Source organism: Lipotes vexillifer, unplaced genomic scaffold (assembly GCF_000442215.2).
Source record: "Lipotes vexillifer unplaced genomic scaffold, Lipotes_vexillifer_v1.1 scaffold271, whole genome shotgun sequence".
Lineage (NCBI taxonomy): Eukaryota > Metazoa > Chordata > Mammalia > Artiodactyla > Lipotidae > Lipotes > Lipotes vexillifer.
In genome coordinates, this window is record NW_006780882.1 from 1,843,007 (window position 1) to 1,866,846 (window position 23,840).

General features: G+C 32.5%; 1 protein-coding gene across 2 annotated transcripts in view; it reads right to left on the reverse strand.

The window, feature by feature from the left end:
• The window catches only part of CDH12 (cadherin 12), a 692,773-nt gene that overhangs the window by 47,092 nt on the left and 621,841 nt on the right, over positions 1–23,840 (reverse strand). For both annotated transcript variants that reach the window (XM_007454262.1, XM_007454263.1), the window contains one exon: positions 11,277–11,464. In XM_007454262.1, coding sequence (XP_007454324.1) covers positions 11,277–11,464 — 188 coding nt within the window. The remainder of the gene's footprint in view (positions 1–11,276; positions 11,465–23,840) is intronic.

A 23,840-nucleotide genomic window follows, 5' to 3' on the forward strand; every position in this document is an offset into this window, starting at 1 on the left:
TTTTGTAAAAAACTGGATAGCTAAGAAAGAGCAAAAAAAAAAAAAAAAAAAATCAACACCAATCTCTCTCTAGTTGACTTTATCCGACTCATCTGACAGACTACCCTCCACTCTTTGTGGAGGGGGTGGGGTGGGATGGTGCCGAGGAATGAAATTCATCTAACTTTGCAATCAACAAAAATTTTCAATTTGAGGACTCCTTCTTGTGTATTCTCATCTGTGACGATGTCAAACAAATTTCCCCCATCAACAAAAATCCTCTTATTTGAAACAAGTATAGAAGAAACAGGATTTTTTATTATTGTTAGGAAATAAATCCATTATTATGAAGTGGAACTAATTTAGCTCTCACACAATAAATAGAAAATTTTGTGGTACTGCTTGGGGTGTATTCAGTTTTATGAACCTTTCTAGAAAAGTAAGAAAATGATTGATTAACTAGAATTTAGTTGAGTAGTTCCTTTCTCCTCAGGATGTTTCGATAAAGGAAGGTTAGTGAAACCAGAATTTTCAGGAAACAATTAATATCGTAGGGAGTTGTACAGTAAGAAACCTAAACTGTGAAGAAATGGAGGGACTTCCCTGGTGGTGCAGTGATTAAGATTCCGTGCTCCCAATGCAGGGGGTCCAGGTTCAATCCCTGGTCAGGGAACTAGACCACATGCATGCTGCCACTAAGAGTTAGCATGCCGTAACTAAGGAGCCCACCTGCTGCAACTAAGGAGCTGGCAAGCCACAACTAAGACCTGGAACAACCAAATAAATAAAAGTAAATGAATAAATTAAAAAAAGAAATGGAGTAGGATATATTTAATTGTTCATTAGAATATAAAATGAAAAAATTGGGCAAGATATAATCTTTCTGGTTCTTTGTTTTTAGCCACTTTCTCTGCTTTTACTTTGCTGAGGTCCAGGTCATGAAAAACTACATAAAATATTAAAGTACCAAAATATTTTCTCATTTCAAAGAGGGATGAGAAATTTTGGGCATAAAATACAAAGGAATAATTCCCTGTGCTCTTCCAGACCTCATCATGTTTCCAGATAATGTTGAGTGAAATGGATAGCTAGAGTTATATTTTGAGGAATTTGAAAAGTAGCTTTGGTAGACAGAATTCCCAAGGTGTCCCCAAGATTCTCACCCCCAAGGACAAGATAATCTCTTCTATAATCTCTTGTAAAATTTGCTGCCCTTGAGTGTGTGACGGGCCTCTGAACCAAATGGGGTATCACCCCCTGAATTTGTTAAGTTTTATGGAACAATAAATGATTGAAATATAATCAGGGTCTTTAATCACTTAACATTCAGTTAACTACAAGGGAGATTTTGCTTGAAGGGTCTGATGTAATCATGTGAGGCTTAGTAGAAGGAGGTGCTACAGATGATCTCCTCCTGGCCTTGAAGAAGTAAATTTGTGATGTAGGAGCCCACCTGGCAAGAGCCTGGGGTGCCTCTGGGAACTGAGACTGGATCTTGACCAACAGCCAGCAAAAAAGTAGGGCCCACAGTCATAAAGCCATAAAGAAATGAGTTCTGCCAAAACAAGTAATCTTGGGAAAAAACGCTGTGCCTCAGATCAGTCACAGCAGCGGCCTACACCTTGATTTCAGCCTGGAAGACCCTGAGCAGAAGACTCACTTATACTATGCTCTGACCCACAACTGCTCGTGCTTTCATCGCTCTTTACTTTCTGCTCTTCTTTACTGGTTCATTTTTTATGATGAACATGTGCCATTTTCACCATCACAGTGAAGTCCTCACTCTTAACAAAATGTATCCTTTAGAAATGACTCTACTCTCCCAGTCATATCGTAGGTCTTAACAGTCAATGGAAAGGAAAATTGTCAATGAACCCAAATAACTGAAGGCTGTAAATGTATCTGAAAGAAAAGATGCTTTTGAAGACAAGCAACAAGGAAGCAGGTTTATACCAGGCTGAACAAAGATAAAAAGACACTAGGAACAAGCTCTTGTAAGAGAGGTTTATGATATGAGGCTGAACTATAAAGATAAGACTTTCAGATCAAGCATCATTTTAAAGGAAAATCAAGTTCCTCAAACTTAATTTTTTTAACAATACAGTAGTCAATTCATTTACTCCTTGCTAGACTTTCCTATTAGCTAATAAATTAGTCTAAAACTCTACCACTACTCAAGTCTCATATTAAATCATCCATAGATGATGTCTGTACCTACTTCTTTAATTGATTCATTCAATTTAATTCTGCGTAAATTGAATCAAATATTTGATGAGATTTTATTTTGTCACAGTAGGAATTGAGGATATCTTGGTTCATGAGTTAAATTAAGTCCATTTTTTTTTAGAGAGAGGGAGAGCCAGAACAAATAATAAGTAAATAATACTTTTCAGTTAGTGGTAAGATTTATGAGGAAAATAGTGTAATGGGACATAAGATAAATAAGCAAATGGTAGCAACCCAAGTGGTAATAAGTGCTATGGAAAAATCCAAAACTTGGAAGACAGATGTGTATTGTGTGTGTCAGGGGTAGATGGGGAAGAATGCGTGTGTGTTTATGTGAGAGGGAGCTATGGGAGGGTCTGGTATATCCCGTCATCACTGAGGAAGAAATTCAACTCAGTGTCACACATACAAAAAATGTCAAGCAGTTATTTGATGGATAAAAGTTGTCACATTATCAGATGAGAATGCCCCATCATAAAGGGGAAACAGTGAAATGTGGCCATTTTTAAAATGTAGATTTTAGTTTTGACAAATTTTAACAGTATTTCAGTTCTAAAATTTTAAAAGCTTAAAAGAACAATAGAATTACCAGACAAAAAGTGTCTGTCAAGTAAAAATATTAAAATGAAGAAACATATAATTAATATACCTTATCTCTAAAAAAATTTTTACAGAACTATTTACTAGAAATGAATTTAGTTTTTCTGTGGGCAAGTTATCAACTCTAGGTTTTTGTGCAGAACTGCAAATTTTTGATAATTTTAATGAATTAACTTAAGAATCATGGCATTGTTTCTAAGCCATATTTCAGTGACAATAATTTTTGGAACAAATTCAGTAACTAAGATAAAACAAAATAAAAAAGAATTGGAAGAACATCTAGTGCTTTTATTTGAGGGCTTGTGGTGATATTTTCCCTAAGAAAGAAAAGAGTTCATCAACTGTTACAAATGCCTAAGCAAGATATGTGTTTTATAGGCACATGCAGTGTAAGTCATGACCATCGGGGGAGGGGGAATTCTTTTTAACTTCTTGAATGTCCACTCTCACGTTTTACCTCTAATATATATTGTTCTTCCCAATAGTTGAAAGTATATGCTTTTCAAATATGTTCTATAATTTACTGCAAGTTGTGTAGTCTTGAAAAATTTACTTTTCTCCAATGAGCTTCATATTTCTCATTTATATAATCAGTAAAGCAATATTTTTCTAAATACTTTAAAAACATGTTGAACTCTGCATGGTATGTGCATACTAAGAAAAGTATTGCATCTGAAACGAAAACAATAAACCAACATGAATTTTTTTTTTAAGAAATTTAAACACCCTGTATATTTTAAGCATTTCCTTTATCATGGCGACACAGATATAGATATGACAAAGTGTCTTTAGGGGCTTAAACTATAGTAGAAAGAAACAGATGCATTTAGAATATGAGTACCTTTAAGTCTCATAGGTGCTTGGACAGAAATGGTAACATTTGGGGAAGAAAGTAAGGAGGGATCAACTTTCCCTGAGGGACTCAAGGAATTCTTTGGTGAGGGACATGAGTGACAGCCATGTTAAAGAAAAGGAAAAAATTAATAGAAATGCTCATGTAGGGTGGTGCCTTCTATGCAAAAGGAAGAATAGCACAGCATCTTCCGTAGAAATTGCAATGAGTTTGGTGTGGTTGGAATGTAGCAGGTGAATGTGTGTGTGTGTGTGTGTGTGTGTGTGTGTGTATGAAGAAGATGATAATAGAAAATATACTATTTGCTCTTTATCTTACTAGTGATAGGAGTCAGAAACAGATTAGGAGTGCGAGAAAAATAAACAGATGTAGGTTTCAACCATTCACTCATAAAGTAAATGGATGAACATAAGGTGTGTGGCTCAGAAAATAGCCATTGAAGTGGTGGAAAAGCGTAACAAGGATGGTTGTAGGTCAACCCATGAAGAGGAGAAAGGGAAATTTTAATCCAAGTTCAGAAGGAATCAGTGATCAGGCTTCCCGTCCTATTCGGAAAGGGGAGTTCATGGTAATGGAAGCAGCATAAGAATAAGCCTAGATTTCTGCTTTAAGGAACTGGAGAGGAAGTAGGGACTTATCCAGGAAAGAGAAAATGTGAACAGGCACGCTTTGGTTGGGAGAAGACATGGAATTCAGCTTTGGACATTTTGAGTGTGAAAAGACTAACACACACAAGTTAGAAATGTCTACAAGGCAGTAAACAATGTTCATTGGTTATGTCAACTTGGGGGCTAGTTGAGAGTTGATGAGACTAGGGGAGTGAGATGTTTAAAAAGAGATGAAGATAAATATTTAGAAAAACAGGAGCATAATATTTACAGAAACAAACACCACATATTTTTCTTTGAAATGTTCATGTTTGTATGACAAAAACAGGAATATTTTAAACAATAAATTGAGGTGTATGCTTGGTTATATAAAACAAGGTATTCCTAATTTTATTTTTATTTTTTCTAAGAGTTATTCAAAAATTAACCACATGATGGTGCTATGTTACCAAATCATTTGATGTGAATTCACTCCCCTGCCATTTGAGAGTGTCAAATGAAAATGAGTTTTAGTGACTAATGGGACATAAATAAAATTGTCCAATGAGACCAGTTGAGAGTTTAACCTATTTATTTAAAATTCTGGTGAAGAATAAAATATTTTATCTCTTCTGTTTTTAAGGAAAAAGAAAATAATTCACCTTGGATTCACTGTGATCACAGTTATGGTTATTTGAAATGAAATAATATTGCCAAGTAACAGCAAAATAGTAAGGATTTTTTAATTCCAAAAAAGTTTTACTTATTTTAAAATAAATAGGAAATCACTTTACCATTCTTTATTTTAAATAGATGTTATCATTACTTGTTAGTTCCAGATAGATATTTTGTAGAAATAGCATAGAACTGGCTTAGAAATTATTCAAGACATTAAAATTGTTCTTTTGTACAAGTTAAGTATTCATCCCACTATTTAATTGCCTAAATTTCTTAATCAGTAGCAAGAAAACCACAGTGTGCCTATAAATAAACATGTATTTTCTGTTCTTGAATGTTTTTAATTCATGTGACTTTATATTTATATCCAATAAGTATATATTTATTCTCACTTATCCAGTAGGAAATAAAAACTACTGACTAAAAATGTATTTCATTTAACTTTTCATGTAAGAATGAAATTGCTGAATTTAAAATACCTTACTCTCTCTTATTTTAAATGTAACCTATTGCCTAATTTTTAGATGTGACAAAATTTTTTTTAAGTTATATTACCCTAATTTTTTTATTGTTTCTATTGCTATAATATTTAACAACATATAGGGCACTTTTTATTTGTTCATTCTTTCCTCAGTGCAATAGGACGTAAGTATAAAGTAAGAATAGTTTGTTTCTTTAAAAAAAAATAAACAATATCTTGTGCCTTGTAGAGATATATAAAGTTGCATAATGTTATTCTGAATTCAAAGTGACACAGTGAAATGCCATTCTGTCACAGTGCTCATAAACTGAATCCAAGTTGAGGTTTAAAAGAAATAAAATAAAAATGCCTTTTTTTCATTCTCAGTTCATACAAATATGACCATCATTTTTATACACGTACACCCTCCCTCCATGCAGAAAGAAGAGAGAGGGGGGAAATGGTAAAGGGAAAGTAAGTAAAAATTTTGGAAATAAAACTATAATGAGAATATGTGCTTCAGAGAATATTAAGTATTTTCACTTATTTTTTAAGTGAGCTTAAAAAAGAAAAACGCTCCGAAAACAAAGAATATCATTATATTCAAAAACAGATACATATTCAAATGTAGAGTATATATTTTTAGATTTTCTAGATGCATGTAATATACTTAAAAGCATAATTTCTGTATGAATTTGGTTTTACATCAAAACTCTTCATTGCAATTCTATGCTGAGATATTGCAGGGAGAAGTTTCCAAAGAGTAATTTTAAGATCATTATGGAACCGAAATACTGCTGTTGATATTTACATACATATTTATGATTTTACATCTACTTCTTCTGGGACTCTTAATAAGTTCAAGATAAAGTCTTCTGAGAACTCTCTGAACATATGCATAAATAGCCCTATAATACAGTGTTCGCTCAAAAAATATCTAAAGAACTGTAGGCCAACAGGTACATGAAAAGATGCTCAACATCACTAATCATCAGAGAAATGTTAATCAAAACCACAATGAGGGCTTCCCTGGTGGCGCAGTGGTTGAGAATCTGCCTTTTAATGCAGGGGACACAGGTTCGAGCCCTGGTCTGGGAGGATCGCCCATGCCGCGGATCAACTAGGCCCGTGAGCTACAACTACTGAGCCTGCGCGTCTGGAGCCTGTGCTCCGCAAAAAGAGAGGCCACGATAGTGAGAGGCCCGCGCACCGTGATGAAGAGTGGCCCCCGCTTGCCACAACTAGAGAAAGCCCTCGCACAGAAACGAAGACACAACACAGCAAAAATAAATTAATTAATAAATTCCTACCCCCAACATCTTCTAAAAAAAAAAAAAATACACAATGAGACATCACCTCATATATGCTACACTGGATATTATCAAAAAGACAAAAAATGAGTGTTGGAGAGGTTGTGAGGAAAAAGAAATCTTTGTGCACTGTTGGCGGAAGTATAAATTGGTGTAGCTATTATGAAAAACAGTATGGAGTTTCCTCAGAAAGTTAAAAATAGAACTGCTGTATGATCCAGCAATTTTATTTCTGGGTATTTATCCAAAGGAAAAAAAAAACAAAACACTAACTTAAAAACACATATGCAACCCCATGTTCATTGCAGCATTATTTACAATAGCCAAGATATGGAAGCAACCCAAATGTCCGTTGAGAGATGAATGGATAGAGAAAATGTGGTATATACAATCATCCTTTGGTATCCATGGGAGATTGGCTCCAGGACCCCTGCAGATACCAAAATCCAAGCATGCTCAAATTCCTTATATAAAAGGAAGTGGTATTTACATATACCCAATGCACAGCCTTCCATATATTTTAAATATTCTCTAGATTACTTGTAATACCTAATACAAGTAAATGCTATGTAAATAGTTGCCAGTATGCAGCAACTTCAAGTTGTGCCTTTTGGAACTTTCTGAAAAATTTTTTCCCCAATATTTTCCATCCACAGTTGATTGAATCCTTGGATGTGGAACCTAGAGATATAGAGATACAGAATAAAATCTTGCCACTTATAACAACATAGATTGACCTTGAAGGCATTATGCTAAGTGAAATAAGTCAGACAGGGAAAGACAAATATCATATGATTTCATTTATATATGAAATCTAAAACAAAAGACAAAAACATAAAAAATAAATAACAAGAATAAAACAGGCTCATAGATTACAGAGAATAGATTGGTGGTTGCCAGAAGTGGGGGTTGGGTGGTGGGTGAAATGAGTGAAGAGAGTCAACAGGTACAAAATTACAGTTATAAAGTAAATAAATCACAGGGATGTAAGATACTATATGGGGACTACAAGTTAATAATACTGTATTGCATATGTGAATGTTGCAAAAAGAGTAAATCTTAGAAATTCTCATCACAAGAAAAAATTTGTAACTATGTGTGGTGATGGATGTTAACTAGACTTATTGTGGTGATCTTTTGCAATATATAAAATTTTGAATTATTATGTTGCACCTGAAACTAATATAATTTTGTGTGTCAATTATACCTCAATAAAAATACAGAATTTACATTATTTAAATTAATTTTGAGCTTTTCATGGGCTTTATTGAACAGAATATTTCCTCATTGTTTTATTTTTAGAAAAACATACTGCCATACTTATTCAAGTCATATATCTATATATGTATGTGAGCACGCGCGTGTGCACACACACACACACATTTACTCAAAATAATACATACACCAGATATGTAGATAGGTAGGTAGGTAGATAGATAAATAGATAATTTCAAAATTTTGTTACAAAAATGTTCCCCTGAGCTATTTTTTAAAGATTTATAAATGTAGTCTGTAGGTTGCAATTTTCTTTTCCTACAGAATAAGAGGTTAGCTGGTATGGATTGCCTCTGGTGTCTCCTTATTTAGAGAGTAAAACAAATTAGAATGCTAAAAACACATCTATTCAAATGTTTGATGTAATTTACCGGATGTTAAGAATATTTATAAAAATATGCTTGGGCCATTCCTTTAAAATCTAGCCAGAATCTCACCATTTCTCACAATTTTCATTGCTATAAAGATCAGGGACCATATCTCCATCATTGGTTTCCTGGAGTATTTCTATAGTCTCTTAACTGGTCTATTTCTGTCCTTATTCCCTAGTCATGACTCGCCTTAGAAAAGTCAGCGTATCCTGGCTTTACCAAGGGTAATGGTAATTTAGATAGAAATTTGCCACGGTCTTCTCATATCATGATTTAATTCAAGTCCTTTGCCTGGCCTGCAAGGATCTCCATGATGGGACATTAGTCGGCATATTTGACCTTATCTCCAGCTATGGGCCCCTCCATTCACTGTACTCAGTCCCACTGGCCTCCTTGCCCGGTACACTCCCATTTCAGGGATTTTGCAATTGCTGCTCAGTCTTTCTGTAGCACACATCACTCAGATACCTTATGGCTCATCTTTTGCTTCCTTCAAGTCTCTGCTGAAATTTCATCCTAACAGAGAAGTCTTTTCTGACTACCTCACTGTAGGATAGCCACCGCCCTCTAAATTGCTTATTTTTACCCTGCTTTGTGCTTTGCAAACTTAAATTTAACACTGACAGTGCTTTTAAATTTACTTATTGTCTAACTTCCCCGGTTGAACAGTAGCTGCTTGAGCAGAGTGAATGTGTCTGTTTCCTTCACTGCCCCCCAGAGTCCAGAATGGGTTAGGATTTAGTGGTTGCCGCATCAATGTTTGGTGAATGAAGGAGTGAATTTTAGTTATGGACCCTGAGCTTTATTTAGATAACAAATTTTATGCCAGCAAAATGGGCAACGGTTATTTATCCACTGCAGGAGGAAAAATATATGTATTTATAAACATACATATATATATATACATATATATGTATATATATATATGTATATATATATATGTTGTATGTATCTTACCTCATAAAAACCTCATTTAGTTCACAGAAAACCAAGGTATACTATAATTTCACAAATCTCACTTTTAATCTAGTTAAAAACTAGAAATTTTTCAAAAAAATAAAATGAATACAAAATAAATAAGACTCTTTCACTCTTTATGACATCTCCATACACTAAAAAGGCAGAAGATATATTCTTCTTGCTTTAGTGATTATGCATAATAAGTATTTACAAAAAGTTGATTTATATAACTACGTCATTACTTTCAATGATTAATCCACTCTAACATGGTAATATAAAGTTCTATAGTTAGCACACTACTCCCTTTTCAATTGTGTTAAAACGTAAAAAAGAATGCCATACATTTTCCTAGATTGACACTTAGACATTGATTATTTATTGGCATAGATGGTAAATAAGTGTAAATCAATACAAAATATAAAATCCTATGTGCAAATATAAAATACATTCATTGTATCTCTAAATATAAATTAATGTATATATATTATGCAAAATGTAACTCTTTTGTACCTCAATTTTACTTTGTAAATATATTTAGTTTCAAACTTAAGTTTTATGAATCACTGATATAAAATATTTTCTATTATTTCTCATATTACTAGGAGAATTTATATTTGTTTAATATGAATTAATATCTCCACACCTTTTAAGCATTGTTATATATTGAATCATTAAAAAAAAATTGTGACAAGATTTTAAGGGATTTGTTACTGAATAGAAAAAAGAAAAACAAGCAAAACCACAACAAAATAATAATGCAATAAACATTTGACACAATTTTTTTTTCTAGGTATACTCTGAAAATTTAGCATAAATGAAAATTTTGCTGAATGGGACCATGTGATTAAATTAATTTCTAGACAAAGCACAATTTTCTTGCAATTGTAGGAATTAAAAGTTGATAAATCATCTATATGAAAACTTTCTTTTCAGGATTATTTTTATTACCACATATGTTGTTTCTTTGATAAAATTCAGAGTTCCTGAACAAATATGGAAACAGCAGCATGATTAATGGGACTGAATGTTAAAATACTTTTTGCAGGTTAAAATAATCACAAGTATCAAAATTAAATGTGAATGGTATACCACCTTTTGGGATAAATTGAGTGCACTTTGCTATAATAGGGAGAGGCAAAAACTGTACTAAATTAAATGAAGTTCACTTTTTTGCCTGCGCTGTATTATTGGAAATTCCTATAATTTACCTCATTGTTATAGAAATAATCTACACACCCCAAATACAGTCATGATTTTTCTCTTTCTCATATTTACATTCTTCTTCATCATGCCCCTACCTGACAAAAAACAAACTACATACACTGAGATAAGGATTCATTTCCAATATTTTGAATTTTGCTCTCCATCCTCTTTTATATAAAACAATTTAACATTACTCGAAGGCTTCCCACCGCATTCCACCTTTTTGTCCTCTCCCTCCTTCTCGTTAATTTTTCTGTTCACTTCCCTTGTCATAGCCCCTCAAACCCAACGCTACCCATTCTCATTTCGTCCACTTGCCAGTAGCAGTGCTAGCCCATATCAGAGTTCCTCCAGTCTGAGGTCCAGGCTCACAAACAATGTGTGAATTAGATACTTATATTCTCAGAAAAGTAATAAAAGGGGCAAGACCAAGCCTGGTGTGCATAGAGTTTACTTCTAGATCTTATTTTTAAATTAACCTTTTCGTCTGAGTTGATAACATTAAAAAATTAAATTAAAATTAGACTCTGGTAAGAATTTTTTAAGGATTTAAGCAAATTAATAGGCCTAATTTTTTCAACACAAAATATATACCTGGTGAATCACAGAATAAAAGTGTCTCTGGGAGTGAATACTTCATAGTCACCTGGCCTTTTTTTAATTTAAAATATTGCTCATTGAAGGAAAATTTAAATTTCTGCCATTTTCAAGTTTTAGTCTTTCTGTTCATCAATTTTTATTGGGTAATCTACTTTGAAAAACGTGTCTATGTACCTTTTTCAATTTGAGGACTCCTTCTTGTGTATTCTCATCTGTGACGATGTCAAACAAATTTCCCCCATCTCCTGGAACAATACTGTATTCAATTTCCGCATTTTGTCCAAAATCAGGGTCCACAGCTCTTATTCTTCCAATAGCTGAGCCAATAGGGGACGACTCAGGAACTTTCAGATGGAAAATGCCTGATAAGATATATATAATTTTTGTATACAGTGGAGTTAGTAAAGTACATAATAAGATTACCAGCCTTGAAAATATAGTCTACAGAAAAGAAATCAACTCTAAAACATAATAGTGCAAAATTGAAAGGCAATTTGCTGTCCAATTAAATATTATAATTAGGAGTAATAATTCACTTTTCACTTCAATAGATTCTGTTGTAGAATTTCAATTTGTCATTATAAATAGTAGAAAGTGTTAAATTAAAATTACTGTGAAGAAATATTTTACATACTAGCACCATCTAAGTGTAACCAGTATCAAATGTGAAGGTGGGAATACTCATGAAATAAATTGATACTAATGCAAAAGAATCCAGGATACAAGACATAGATTAAAAAGATACATAGATAGTTGATAGATAGATCCATAGATAGATAGAAGACAGATATTTAGATATTTATAGAAAAATAAGGCTATGTGTCCTAACATACAAAAATATAAAACATATATGTAAAGGAATATAATAATAGATGAACTATTTCCTCAATAAGTATAAATCATTAAACTAAAAATTACTTGTAAAATGATGTGTATATGTATATATATATATAATTTATATCTATGTATTAAATATATGTACATATATTTAATCTATAATGGATTTAAGTATAGTATACTACAGACTAATATTCAACTTATACTTAGTAAATTTTTAGTAGATTCCCTTCCAGGTACTTTTACACACTTTTAAAGTCAGGATATAAAGTTCTATCTCCCAATTTTTTAACGTTAAGGAAAAGAGAAAAGTAAAATGCTTATTGTGTACCACCAGGCGGAGCACCGACATCACTATAAATTTGATACTGAGTCAGAAAAACCTATAAAAATCTTTATTTATATAAAATATAATAGACTCAAGAAAAATTATGGTATCCCACAAAAATGAAAATATATACATTGTTTAAAAGAGTTTACAAATTTTTATAAGGTATAACGTGAAGAAAAAAATATGGGCTATTTTACTGATATCTCACCAATATAAATATTAATAGGTTAAACAGCAGTCTGTTTAAATCAAAAAATGGAAAGAAAGAAAATAGGAGGAAATGTAAATGCTAAAGCAAAACTAAACACAAAAATATAAAGTTTAAATTAATATTGACACCAGTTTAAGCTTCTGTTAGTAGATTTTGGATTCTACTTCTCCATGGGTAAAGCAATCAGGGTAATTAATTTGATTTGAAATTCCAGTTACATTTATAGCAATTAAATTAGGAAGGTTTTAATATGTTTTTTGGGTGCTGAAGTTCATTCAACAAGCTACATTACAGTATTACAATTGTTTCCTTTGAGATATGAGAAAAAATAATCATTCACATTTTATGGAGATTCTGCCAAATAGTCTATCCTTTATTCCCAGTTATTTTTAGAGGTCTATCGTTGTTTCACAGCCAGTTACAAAATTTTCCAATTTCATTAACCTAGGAAGCACTTAAATCTTGCCATCTGCCTTTCTACCCCCTGCCCCCAAAAAGGATATCTACCTTTTGCTCCTATAATGTTAAAATCAGCCTTATTTATATCCATCCAATGGACATGACCTCAGTGGGACATATAATATGTTTAGTCTCGAGAGAGCTAAGTATTTACCTAAAATTTTTTGTTTCCATATAATAGACAGAAAGTACATTTTACAGTGGTATAAAATACTTGCTTAATTAGTTAACTTAATAGTTAATTAACAGTATAGCTGCCTTCAAACAAGATATGAGAAATCTCTCTAAAAGAGAAAATGTAAATGTTAAATAAATAAATAGATACCAAATAAAAATACTTCAAGTGGTAACAATGGAGTGTTATGTAGACATTATAAAATAATTTTGGTTGAAGAATTCATATTTATTTATCAAACTAGCAACTTTTCGTAGACTATAATTATGCTTCATTAGGTTTTATTCCCTAAACACTTAAGAGAGTGGCTATCCTATAGAGTTGTCCAATGTTTGTGAACTCAAAGCACGGTTTGAATTTGAGAAAACACGAGCAAAGACAAAGTATAAAATTATGGGTTACATTGTATACCTATTGCCTCCAAAAAGGGTAAAGACAGATATCCAAGGGGAATTTGTCTGAGTTCAAATAGCCATGATTAGTAAGCAGGACATAATGTGGCTTTTGCAACGTAGTTTCTATAGAGCATGTGTTTCACAATAGCCATATTAAACCCTGATCCTACTGAAGCACTCCTGAGATATTAGCAAACAGAAGGATGCCTGAATTCCTGTTTAATGTGGCAAGAAAGCATGTGACACAGTTATATAAAGGTGTACTAAATTTCTCAGTGAAAAATTCCAAAGAAAGAGGACAAGGCATAGAACATGTGAAGTATTTTTTATTTCCTTTTTTCTTCCTTTCTTAGCACCTATGATTTACCAGAAATGTGTCTACAACCTTTGTGTCTCATTGTGTGATTGTGATATTGAAATGAAGAAACACCAAAAGCCTTGAATCTATAGTGTGATCTGTCATGTTCTAATCTAACAGTACATCAGTAAGTGTTAGGAAAGTTCTTGAATTTTTCCAAATAGAGCACTGGAGGTCTATGTTGGAAAATAAATGCTCCTCTAACAGGATATTTAGTTAGGAAACATGACTAAAAATTACTGAAGACACAGCTGGCAGAGATTTGAGAGAGATGGGGAGCTGCCAAGTGTAGTGGATTTCAAGTTAAAAATATGACCAAGCAGAGCATGATGGTGATGGTGTTGCATCACTGGGGAAAGGGGAGGGTTGAATGGAATCTTTAGGAAAATATGGGCATCTAACGTAAAAGCTTGGAAAATTTCTGCTTACTTTATCCAAGCTATTCGGGGGGAGCAGCTTTAGGTTACATGTTAGGTTTATGAGTTCGCTTTTCATTTGAACATTTAAAAGTAAAAATAATAGAATCAAAAAATCAAGGGAAATAATCTAGTCTGGTGTCATCACTTAGGCTTATAGTTAGTGAAGGTGAAGAGTTTAGCCAGAATTGAGACCTTTCAATGTCAGAAAAAAATTTAAACTCTGAGAGGCTAGCTAAAGGACATCAGGTAATACAGACTATAGATGAAAGACTGTATGCCTTTTCAAGACTATAGGCTGAGATATGAGTTTTATGTTTTATAAAAGAACAATTTTATGAGGCTAATAACAATAAATGTGAAGACAGCCATACTTTGCAATCCTCTATCAATATAAGTTAAGTAGAAGTTTTAGAAAAAGTTGTCAGCATGTAGTTTGCCTGCAAAATTCATAATTATCTAACAGCATTGGAAAACTTGTCATTAAATTGAAATATTAGTCTGGTCCTAAAAAGATGGACTTAATAGCATTCCACTAACATACCCTACTAAAATTAAGATATAATAGAACTAAAACAGTGTTTTCCACTTACATCTGTTTTCTACATTGAGGTTTTAGTGTACATAAAACAAACACATAGAGAGCACTGAATTTTCTGTTCTTTGCATAACAGATATACATTGTAGTAAGGTGGAAGATTCATTCATTAAGACAAGCATTTCTCAGTAGAACATTGTAGTTGGCAATAAAGTCTACAGAACATGGAACAAGTCAGAGAAACTATGCATTAGTCTTGTCAGATTGTTTAGGTTCTGTCATTTTATTTCCAATGATTTGACATTTTATCATTTCTAGAAACTCAACAGCAATAAAGCTAGGGTCATTAAGATTAATTCAAAACTGAAGTAAATCTTCACCTGTGCCAAAGTTGGATTGCTTATGATGTACCATGTAATTACACTGCCATCATTTTCTGGACATCCTACTTTTGACACATATGAAACATCTTAATGGCGCTACCTCTACAACACACATTAAGATAGAAGACAGGTGACAAGAAATTATTCACAGAGTCAATAAGAATATATACTTACATAGTTATCAAATATGCATGCTAGGCTGAACAAAAATAACCATGTTCCCATAGAAAAGGAGAAAACTGCATGTAGTGAACTAAGGTAGAATTATAGTGATCAAATTCTCTAGCTTCTTAAAGATAATGTGCCCTGTTAATTCCAAGGTAAAAGTATCTGTTACTTAATTATAGGCTAAGTGGGCATCCTCTAAATAACTAACGCTACTCAAAAAATTATACTTTTATTATTAGAACTTGCACTGCGTGTGTGTGTGTGCATGTGTGCACATTCATTAATACCTAAGGACAAAGGATATATATTTCCCTTCCTTTTTCTTTGAGAAAATTTCCAAGTATTGATGAAAACACCAAAAGATATATATTTAATTAACAAAATACAAATTAATATGTTACAGTTTAATCAGAAATAAAGATTATAGGACCTGAATAAATACATTAAATGAGTGAATGAATTATACAGCACTGTGATAACATTCAGCCATAAGAATAGAAAATAAAAAGAAGATGGAATAATCCATTACAACTTCTCTTTTGAAATACATTATTTTATGCTTATAGTAATAACTAATCTAAAGTTACTGAAAAACAATACATAAGAAGTCAATGTTCAGTTGCACATAAAAAGTATCTATACATAACAAATAACTAAGGTGGAGGTAATTAGACCTAAGTAGAAATTATTTCAAACTGATAAGAATGTTAAACATTTTTAAGAACTTGAAAGCATATACTTGAGACCACTTAAGGAGATGATTACTTGAAATATTACATTTACATTTCAACTTTAGAAAATAGAGAGGAGAGTCAAGATGGCAGAGTAGAAAGGACTTAAACTTATCTCATCATTTGGGCACACCAAAACTGCAACTACTTACAGAGCAACTATCTATGAGGACAACCTAAAGTATTATAGAAAAGATTTTCTGAAACTAAAGATATAAAGAAGGGACCACGACAAGATGGGTAGAAGGGGAGGAGATGAGTTATACTCAAGACCCACACCCCCAGGATGATAACTGGCAAACAGGAGGGAAATTACAACCACAGAGTTTGAAAATGGAAACACAGCATTCCAAAACCTATGTGAAACAGCAGAAGCAGTTCTAAGTGGGAAAATTATAATGATATAGGCCTACCTCAGAAAACAAGAAAAATCTCAAATAACCAATCTAACTTTACACCTAAAGGAATGATAAAAAGAAGAATAAGCAAAACTTAAAGTTACTAGAAGGAAGAAAATAGCACAGAGCCAAGAAGAAATAGAGGATTAAAAAAAAAAAAACAGAAAAGATCAATGAAACTAAGATTTAGTTCTTTGAAAAGATAAATAAAATTTTTAAACCTCTAGCCAGACACATCAAGAAGAAAAGAAATTAAAATGAATAAAAACAAAAATGAAATGGGAGAAGTTACAACTGATACCACAGAAATACAAAGGATCATAAGAGATTATGACAAAAAATTATATGCCAAAAAATTGGACAACCTAGAAGAAATGAATACATTCCTAGAAGCACTGCATTCTTCCAAGACTGAATCAGAAAAAAATAGAAAATCTGAACAGACCAATTACTAGTAATGAAGTTTAATCTGTAATAAAAAAACTCCCAATAAACAAAAGTCCAGGACCAGGGAGCTTCACAAGTGGATTTTAACAAACATTTAAAGAAAAGTTAATACCTATTTGTCTCAAAATATTCCAAAACACTTAAGAGGAAGGGACTCTTCCAAACTCATTCTGTGAGGCCAGCATCAATTTACAGGACTATATCCCTGATTAACATAGATGCAAAAGTCCTCAACAAAACATTGGCAAGCCAAATTAAACAATATATTAAAAGGTTCATATACCATGACCAAGTGGAATTTATATCAGGAATGCAAGTACGGTTCTAAATCCACAAATCAATCAATGTGATGCATCACATTATCATAGGATAAAAATCATATGATCATCTCAATACATACAGAAAAAGCTATTGACAAAATTCAACATTCATTTATGATAAAAACTATTAACGAAGTGGGTATAAAGGAAGCATATCGCAACATAACAAAAGCTATATATGACAAACCCACAGCCAACATCACAGTCAGTGGTAAAAAGATGAAAGCGTTTCCTCTAACATCAGATACAAGACAAGGATGCCCACTCTCATCATTTTTATTCAACATAGTATTGAAAGTCCTAGCCACAGCAATCTGACAAGAAAAATAAGTAAAAAAAACCCAAATTAGAAAGGAAGACATAAAACTGTTATTCTTTTCAGATGACATAATCTTATACATAGAAAATCCTGAAGACTCCACCAAAAAAAAAAAAAAAACTATTAGAACTAATAAATTAATTCAGTAAAGATGTAGGATACCAAATTAATTTACAGAAATTTGTTGCATTTCTACACACTAATAATAACTGTTGGAAGAAAAATTAAGAAAACAATCCTCTGTACAATTCGATCAAAAATAATAAAATACCTGGAAATAAGTGTAACCAAGGAGGTGAAAACCTGTACTCTGAAAACTAAAAGACATTGATAAAAGAAATTGAAAGCTTACAAACAAATGGAAAGATATACCATGCTCATGGATTAAAAGAATTAATATTGTTAAATATTCTACCCAAGGCAATCTACAGATTTAATGTAATCTTTTTAAAATACAAATAGCATTTTTCACAAAACTGGAACAAATAATCCTAAAATTTGTATGGAACCATAAAAGACCACTAATAGCAAAAGAAATTTTGAGAAAGAAGAACAAAGCTGGAAGTATCATGCTCATGGATTTCAAATTTTACTACAAAGTTACAGTAATGAAAACTGTATGGTACTGTTAGGTCAATGGTACTGTTAGATCAGTAGATCAATGGAACAAAATAGAAACCCCCCAGAAATAAACCCATGCACTTATGGTAAATTAATCTACAACAAAGGAGGCAAGAATACCCAGTGGGGGAAAGATCACCTCTTCAATAAATGGTGCTGGGAAAACCAGATAGGTACATGAAAAATAATGAAACTGGACCACTTTCTCACATGATATACAAAAATAGACTCAAAATGGCTTAAAGACTTAAATTTAAGACCTGAAACCACAAAATTACTAGAGGAAAATATAGGTGGTGTGCTCTTTAAAATCTATCTTAGCAATATTTCTTTGGATATGTCTCCTCCAGCAAGGGAAACAAAAACAAAAATAAGCAGATGAGACTATTAAAATTTTTTTTAAAAAACACTTCTGAATTGAAGATATTTCCAAATGATATATCTGGTAAAGGGTTAATACCCAAAATACTTGAAGAACTCATAAAATCCCCCCCCAAAAAAAAATTGAATAATAGGCGTAGGACCTGAAAAGACATTTTTCTGAAGAAGTACAGATGACCAACAGGCACGTGAAAAGATGCTCAACAACACTAATCATTAGGGAAATAAATATCAAAACCATGAGATATTGTCCCACACCTGTCTGAATGGTTACCATCAAAAAGCCAAAAAATAAGTGTTGATGATCCAGCAATTTCAATTCTGGATATATACCCAAAGAAAACAAAAACACTAATTCAAAAAGATATATGCACCCATATGTTAATTGCAACATTAGTTACAATAGCCAAGAAATTAAAGCAACCTAAATGAACATCAAGAGATGAATGGATAAAGAAGATGTGGTACATATATACAATGGAATATCACTCAGCCATAAAAAGAATGAAATCCTGCCATTTGCTACAACATGGATGGATCTAGAGGGTATTACACTAAGTAAAATTAGCCAGACAGAAAAAGACAAATATCATATGATCTCACTTATATTTGGTATTTAAAAAACAAAATAGAAAAATAAAACAAAACAGAAACAGACTCATAGATACAGAGAACAAACAATGGGTGGCTTCCAGAGGGGAAGAAGGTGGTGGGGATGGGCAAAATAAGTGAAGGGAATTCAGAGGTGTATACTTCCAGTTATAAAATAAATAATCACAGTGTCATATTGTACAGAGTAGGGAATATCATCACTGGTACTGTCATGGCTTTGTATGAGGATAGATGGTCAATAGATTTACTGTAGTGATCTTTTAGTGATGAATTTAAATGTCAAATTACTATGCTCTAGACCTGAAACTAACATAATATTGTATGTCAAATGTATGTCAATTTATAAAAGTGAACTATTTTTTGATACATGCTACAAAATGGATTAACCTTTAAAGATACTGTGCTAAGTTAAACAAGCTAGTTATAAAAGATTACATATTGTATTACTACATTTTATGGAGTGTACAGATAGACAAATCTACAGAGACAGAAAGTAGATAAAATTATGCATGGGAGTGGAGGATGCAATTGAGAGGAGCTGGGGAATAGCTGCTCATGGGTATGCGGTTTCTTTTTGGAATGATAAAAATATTCTAGAATTAGTAGAGATGGTTGCACAACTTTCTGTGTAAAGTAAAAAGCACCAAGTTGTACACTTTTAAAAAACAAAAAATAAGTAAATAAAAACTTCATAAACAAAAACAAATAAAATTTAGAAAATAAATGCATATTACTATAAAACTGCTGATTCAGTGATTGAAGTCAGACATTAAATTGTTCAAATAGTGATCTTGTGTATATGTGTGTGTGTGATTTACCATCTAATTACAGAGAAGTAAAATGTTGCTTTATAAATATTTTAGTGTTTTAATTACTCAAGCAAGTATAATAGCACACAAAATGATCTTGCCTTATCTATGGAAAATAAAAAGGTAATAAAAGCAAAAACCATATCTCATATGACCATGTCTCATATTTCATAGAAAAAAAAATAATATCATAGAGGGGATAGCTCAGCTTCCTGAACTTTCAGACTATCCCACATCATGTTACCATTAGTCTAAATAAGTACAACATGCAAGATGTAATAAAAAACTTATTTTTCCTTTGTCTCCCACTGTTCCTTTAGACTTTCTTCATTGCCAGTATGCTTTGCCTTCTCTGTTCATCTTCAAATAGTAGTCTTATGTTGACTTTAATTACCAAAATCTAGATCTGGAAATCAGAAATTTCCAGTATATCATATTAATTAGTGATTTGATCCATATGCAAAATTAAGACTTCTCCTGCCTTCCAGTCCATGCCCAAGCCAAACTGGGCCAGTGCAGATGGGGCTTCAGTTTGGAAATGGATGGCTTGACAGGCTTTGCCTTGTCTTGTCATTCACTTGCCAGTATTGAAAATTCCAACCAAACCAATTCCAAATGAACTATGAAACAAAAACCCATTTATATTACTTAATGATTGTCAGAGTAAAAAGTGTTCCTGATTCTCAAAAATATGTATTTTTAATATATGTGATTTATATAACCACTACTTCCATTACATAGTAAACATGATGTAGATCTTGGCAAGAGTGCACGTTTCAAGTGCATCAATAACCTTCCGTTGTACATTCATTTTATGGAGTACATTTAATAGTCCCTTAAAACCTCCATTAATCATGTAAAGCTTTCTTTTGCCCTTGTCTATGTAATTTCTGACCCACCTAACAAAACATAGTAGATGGATAATTCTCATTGATATTGCCCAATAATTTCACAAAAATGGGCCACACCTGAGGTTTTATTATAAATTATAAATATATGCAACATCTTACAAACTAGGCCTGAAAAATGTTTGAAATTCAAATTCACCTGGGAATACTTATTTAACCAAAAGTTTGATTTTTCACAGATTTTTTTGAAACATTGTGAGACTAGTCTAGAAAATAAACTTAATCAAAATTAATTTTTTCAATAGCACCAAATTCATTGATCTACAAATTTTATTTCTAAATATTCATCATATGTTAATGCATTAATGTATACAATGGTTTAAATTTTCTTTAATTGACTGTATTTTATAATTGAACACCACATATCCCTTCCCTATCTTGTTGCTTATGACTAAAATGTTTCATTTTCCCACTGCTCCTAATCCCCCTTTACATAAATTCTATTCTTCATTCTTTCAAGGACAACTTGAAGTCATTTTTTGATGAAATATTTTCTTGTTTTTGCACTTGCATTTTTTCACGATTCTTTAAATAATACATTATGTTTTTTCAATGGTCTAAAATATTTTGGTACACATTTGCTGTTTCACTGGCTAACTCTTCTTAGAGGTTTCAGAAATCAATATTGATATTAATTCCTTCTACATCCTCTCAGATCTGCTCTGTAATCATTTGGTGCCCATCTTACACATTTGTATATCATCGTGTGCATAAGTCTATCATTCATTTTACTTCAAGTAGTATAATTCTTCATTATACACAGAGCTGCTTGAGGGAAGAGATTAATTTTTTTATCCCCTTTATACATAAAAAAATGATATAGCCATTTTTGCATTTACTTTTCTATAAAACTAGCAATCCATGAAACATTATTTGTTAAAGGATATAATTTATTGTGTCCAATATTTGTTAATAAAATAGATATCTTATGTGCAAAATATTTTGTTTCCATGGTTTCAGTATTATTTATATCGTGTTTAACTTTCAAATACTGTATAAGTCCAATTTCTTTGCCTATATAAATGTTAAGACCAATAATAAGGCAAATATGAAAGATTTAAACCATGTGACATAAATGAGAATTTAGGATACCTACACAACTGTGGTTAAAAATATACACCATTGTCAGAAATATATGTATTAAAGGTTTGAGGTGGTGATTTTTAAGCTTCTCCGTATACCTTTGTTCATTCCCCCTCCTGGATTTTCTTACATTCAAAATTAAAGCATTATGCCCTCTTTAATCTGATTAATTTCATGCATGCCTCAAGTTTCATGTGTCACTTCTATCATTAAATGTCTCTAGGAAATGTTTTTTGACTCTGACTTCTCTTTGAGGCTCCCTATATTTTCAGCCATAATTTGCTCATTTCCACTCAAATTTCAGCATATCAACAGAAAAACCATCTCCTACTTAAATAATTTCTTCACATGCTCTTTATCTTATCTCTGAATCCAATAGATCACAAAGTCCTTTCCATTCTGCTGCTGTGTATTTCTCAATTCTGGCTCTGTTTGTTTATTCCAAACAAATGCCCTGGGTTTGTGCCACATCTCTCTACTTCAGTGTTTACCAACTTAACAAAGTTATTTTTTAAACATATTGATTTATGATATTGCCTCTCTACTCAAAAGCACACACATACATACATAAATACATGTGTATAATTCAGGATTGCGGCACTCTTCAACCAACCTTCTCTCTTTCAGTCTGTTAAATTCTTACTATATATTTCTTCTTAAATGCTATATCCTTCATATTTCCTAACAATCCCAGCTAGATCTAATAACTGTATCCTATTTATGCCAATAATTATTCTGATCATATTCCTATTATGGAATTTTACTGTGGTTGTAATATATTTATACGTATAGGTATTTGTCTTATAGAGTGCACTGTTGACTGAGAAAAGTAAAGATAATATTATTCAATTCATATCTCTTAAGAATCAAGAACAAGTATGAATAAATACGTATATATGATTGTATAAAAGTGGCAGGAATTTTTTTTAACATCTTTATTGGAGTATAATTGCTTTACAATGGTGTGTTAGTTTCTGCTTTATAACAAAGTGAATCACTTATACATATACATATATCCCCATATCTCTTCCATCTTGCGTCTCCCTCCCTCCCACCCTCCCTATCCCACCCCTCTAGGTGGTCACAAAGCACTGGACTGATCTCCCTGTGCTATGCGGCTGCTTCCCACTAGCTATCTATTTTACGTTTGATAGAGTATATATGTCCACACCACTCTCTCACTTTAACCCAGCTTACCCTTCCCCCCACCATGTCCTCAAGTCCATTCTCTTGTAGGTCTGTGTCTTTATTCCCGTCTTGCCCCTAGGTTCTTCACGACCTTTTTTTTTTTTCTTAGATTCCATATATATGTGTTAGCATACGGTATTTCTTTTTATCTTCCTGACTTACTTCACTCTGTATGACAGTCTCTAGATCCATCCACCTCACTACAAATAACTCAATTTCGTTTCTTTGTATGGCTGAGTAATATTCCATTGTATATATGTGCCACATTTTCTTTATCCATTCATCTGTTGATGGACACTTAGGTTGCTTCCATGTCTTGGCTATTGTAAATAGAGCTGCAAAGAACATTGTGGTACATGACTCTTTTTGAATTATGGTTTTCTCAGGGTATATGCCCAGTAGTGGGATTGCTGAGTTGTATGGTAGTTCTATTTTTAGTTTTTTAAGGAACCTCCATACTGTTCTCCATAGTGGCTGTATCAATTTACATTCCCACCAACAGTGCAAGAGGGTTCCCTTTTCTCCACACCCTCTCCAGCATTTATTGTTTGTAGATTTTTTGATGATGGCCATTCTGACCCGTGTGAGGTGATACCTCATTGTAGTTTCGATCTGCATTTCTCTAATAATTAGTGATGTCGAGCATCTTT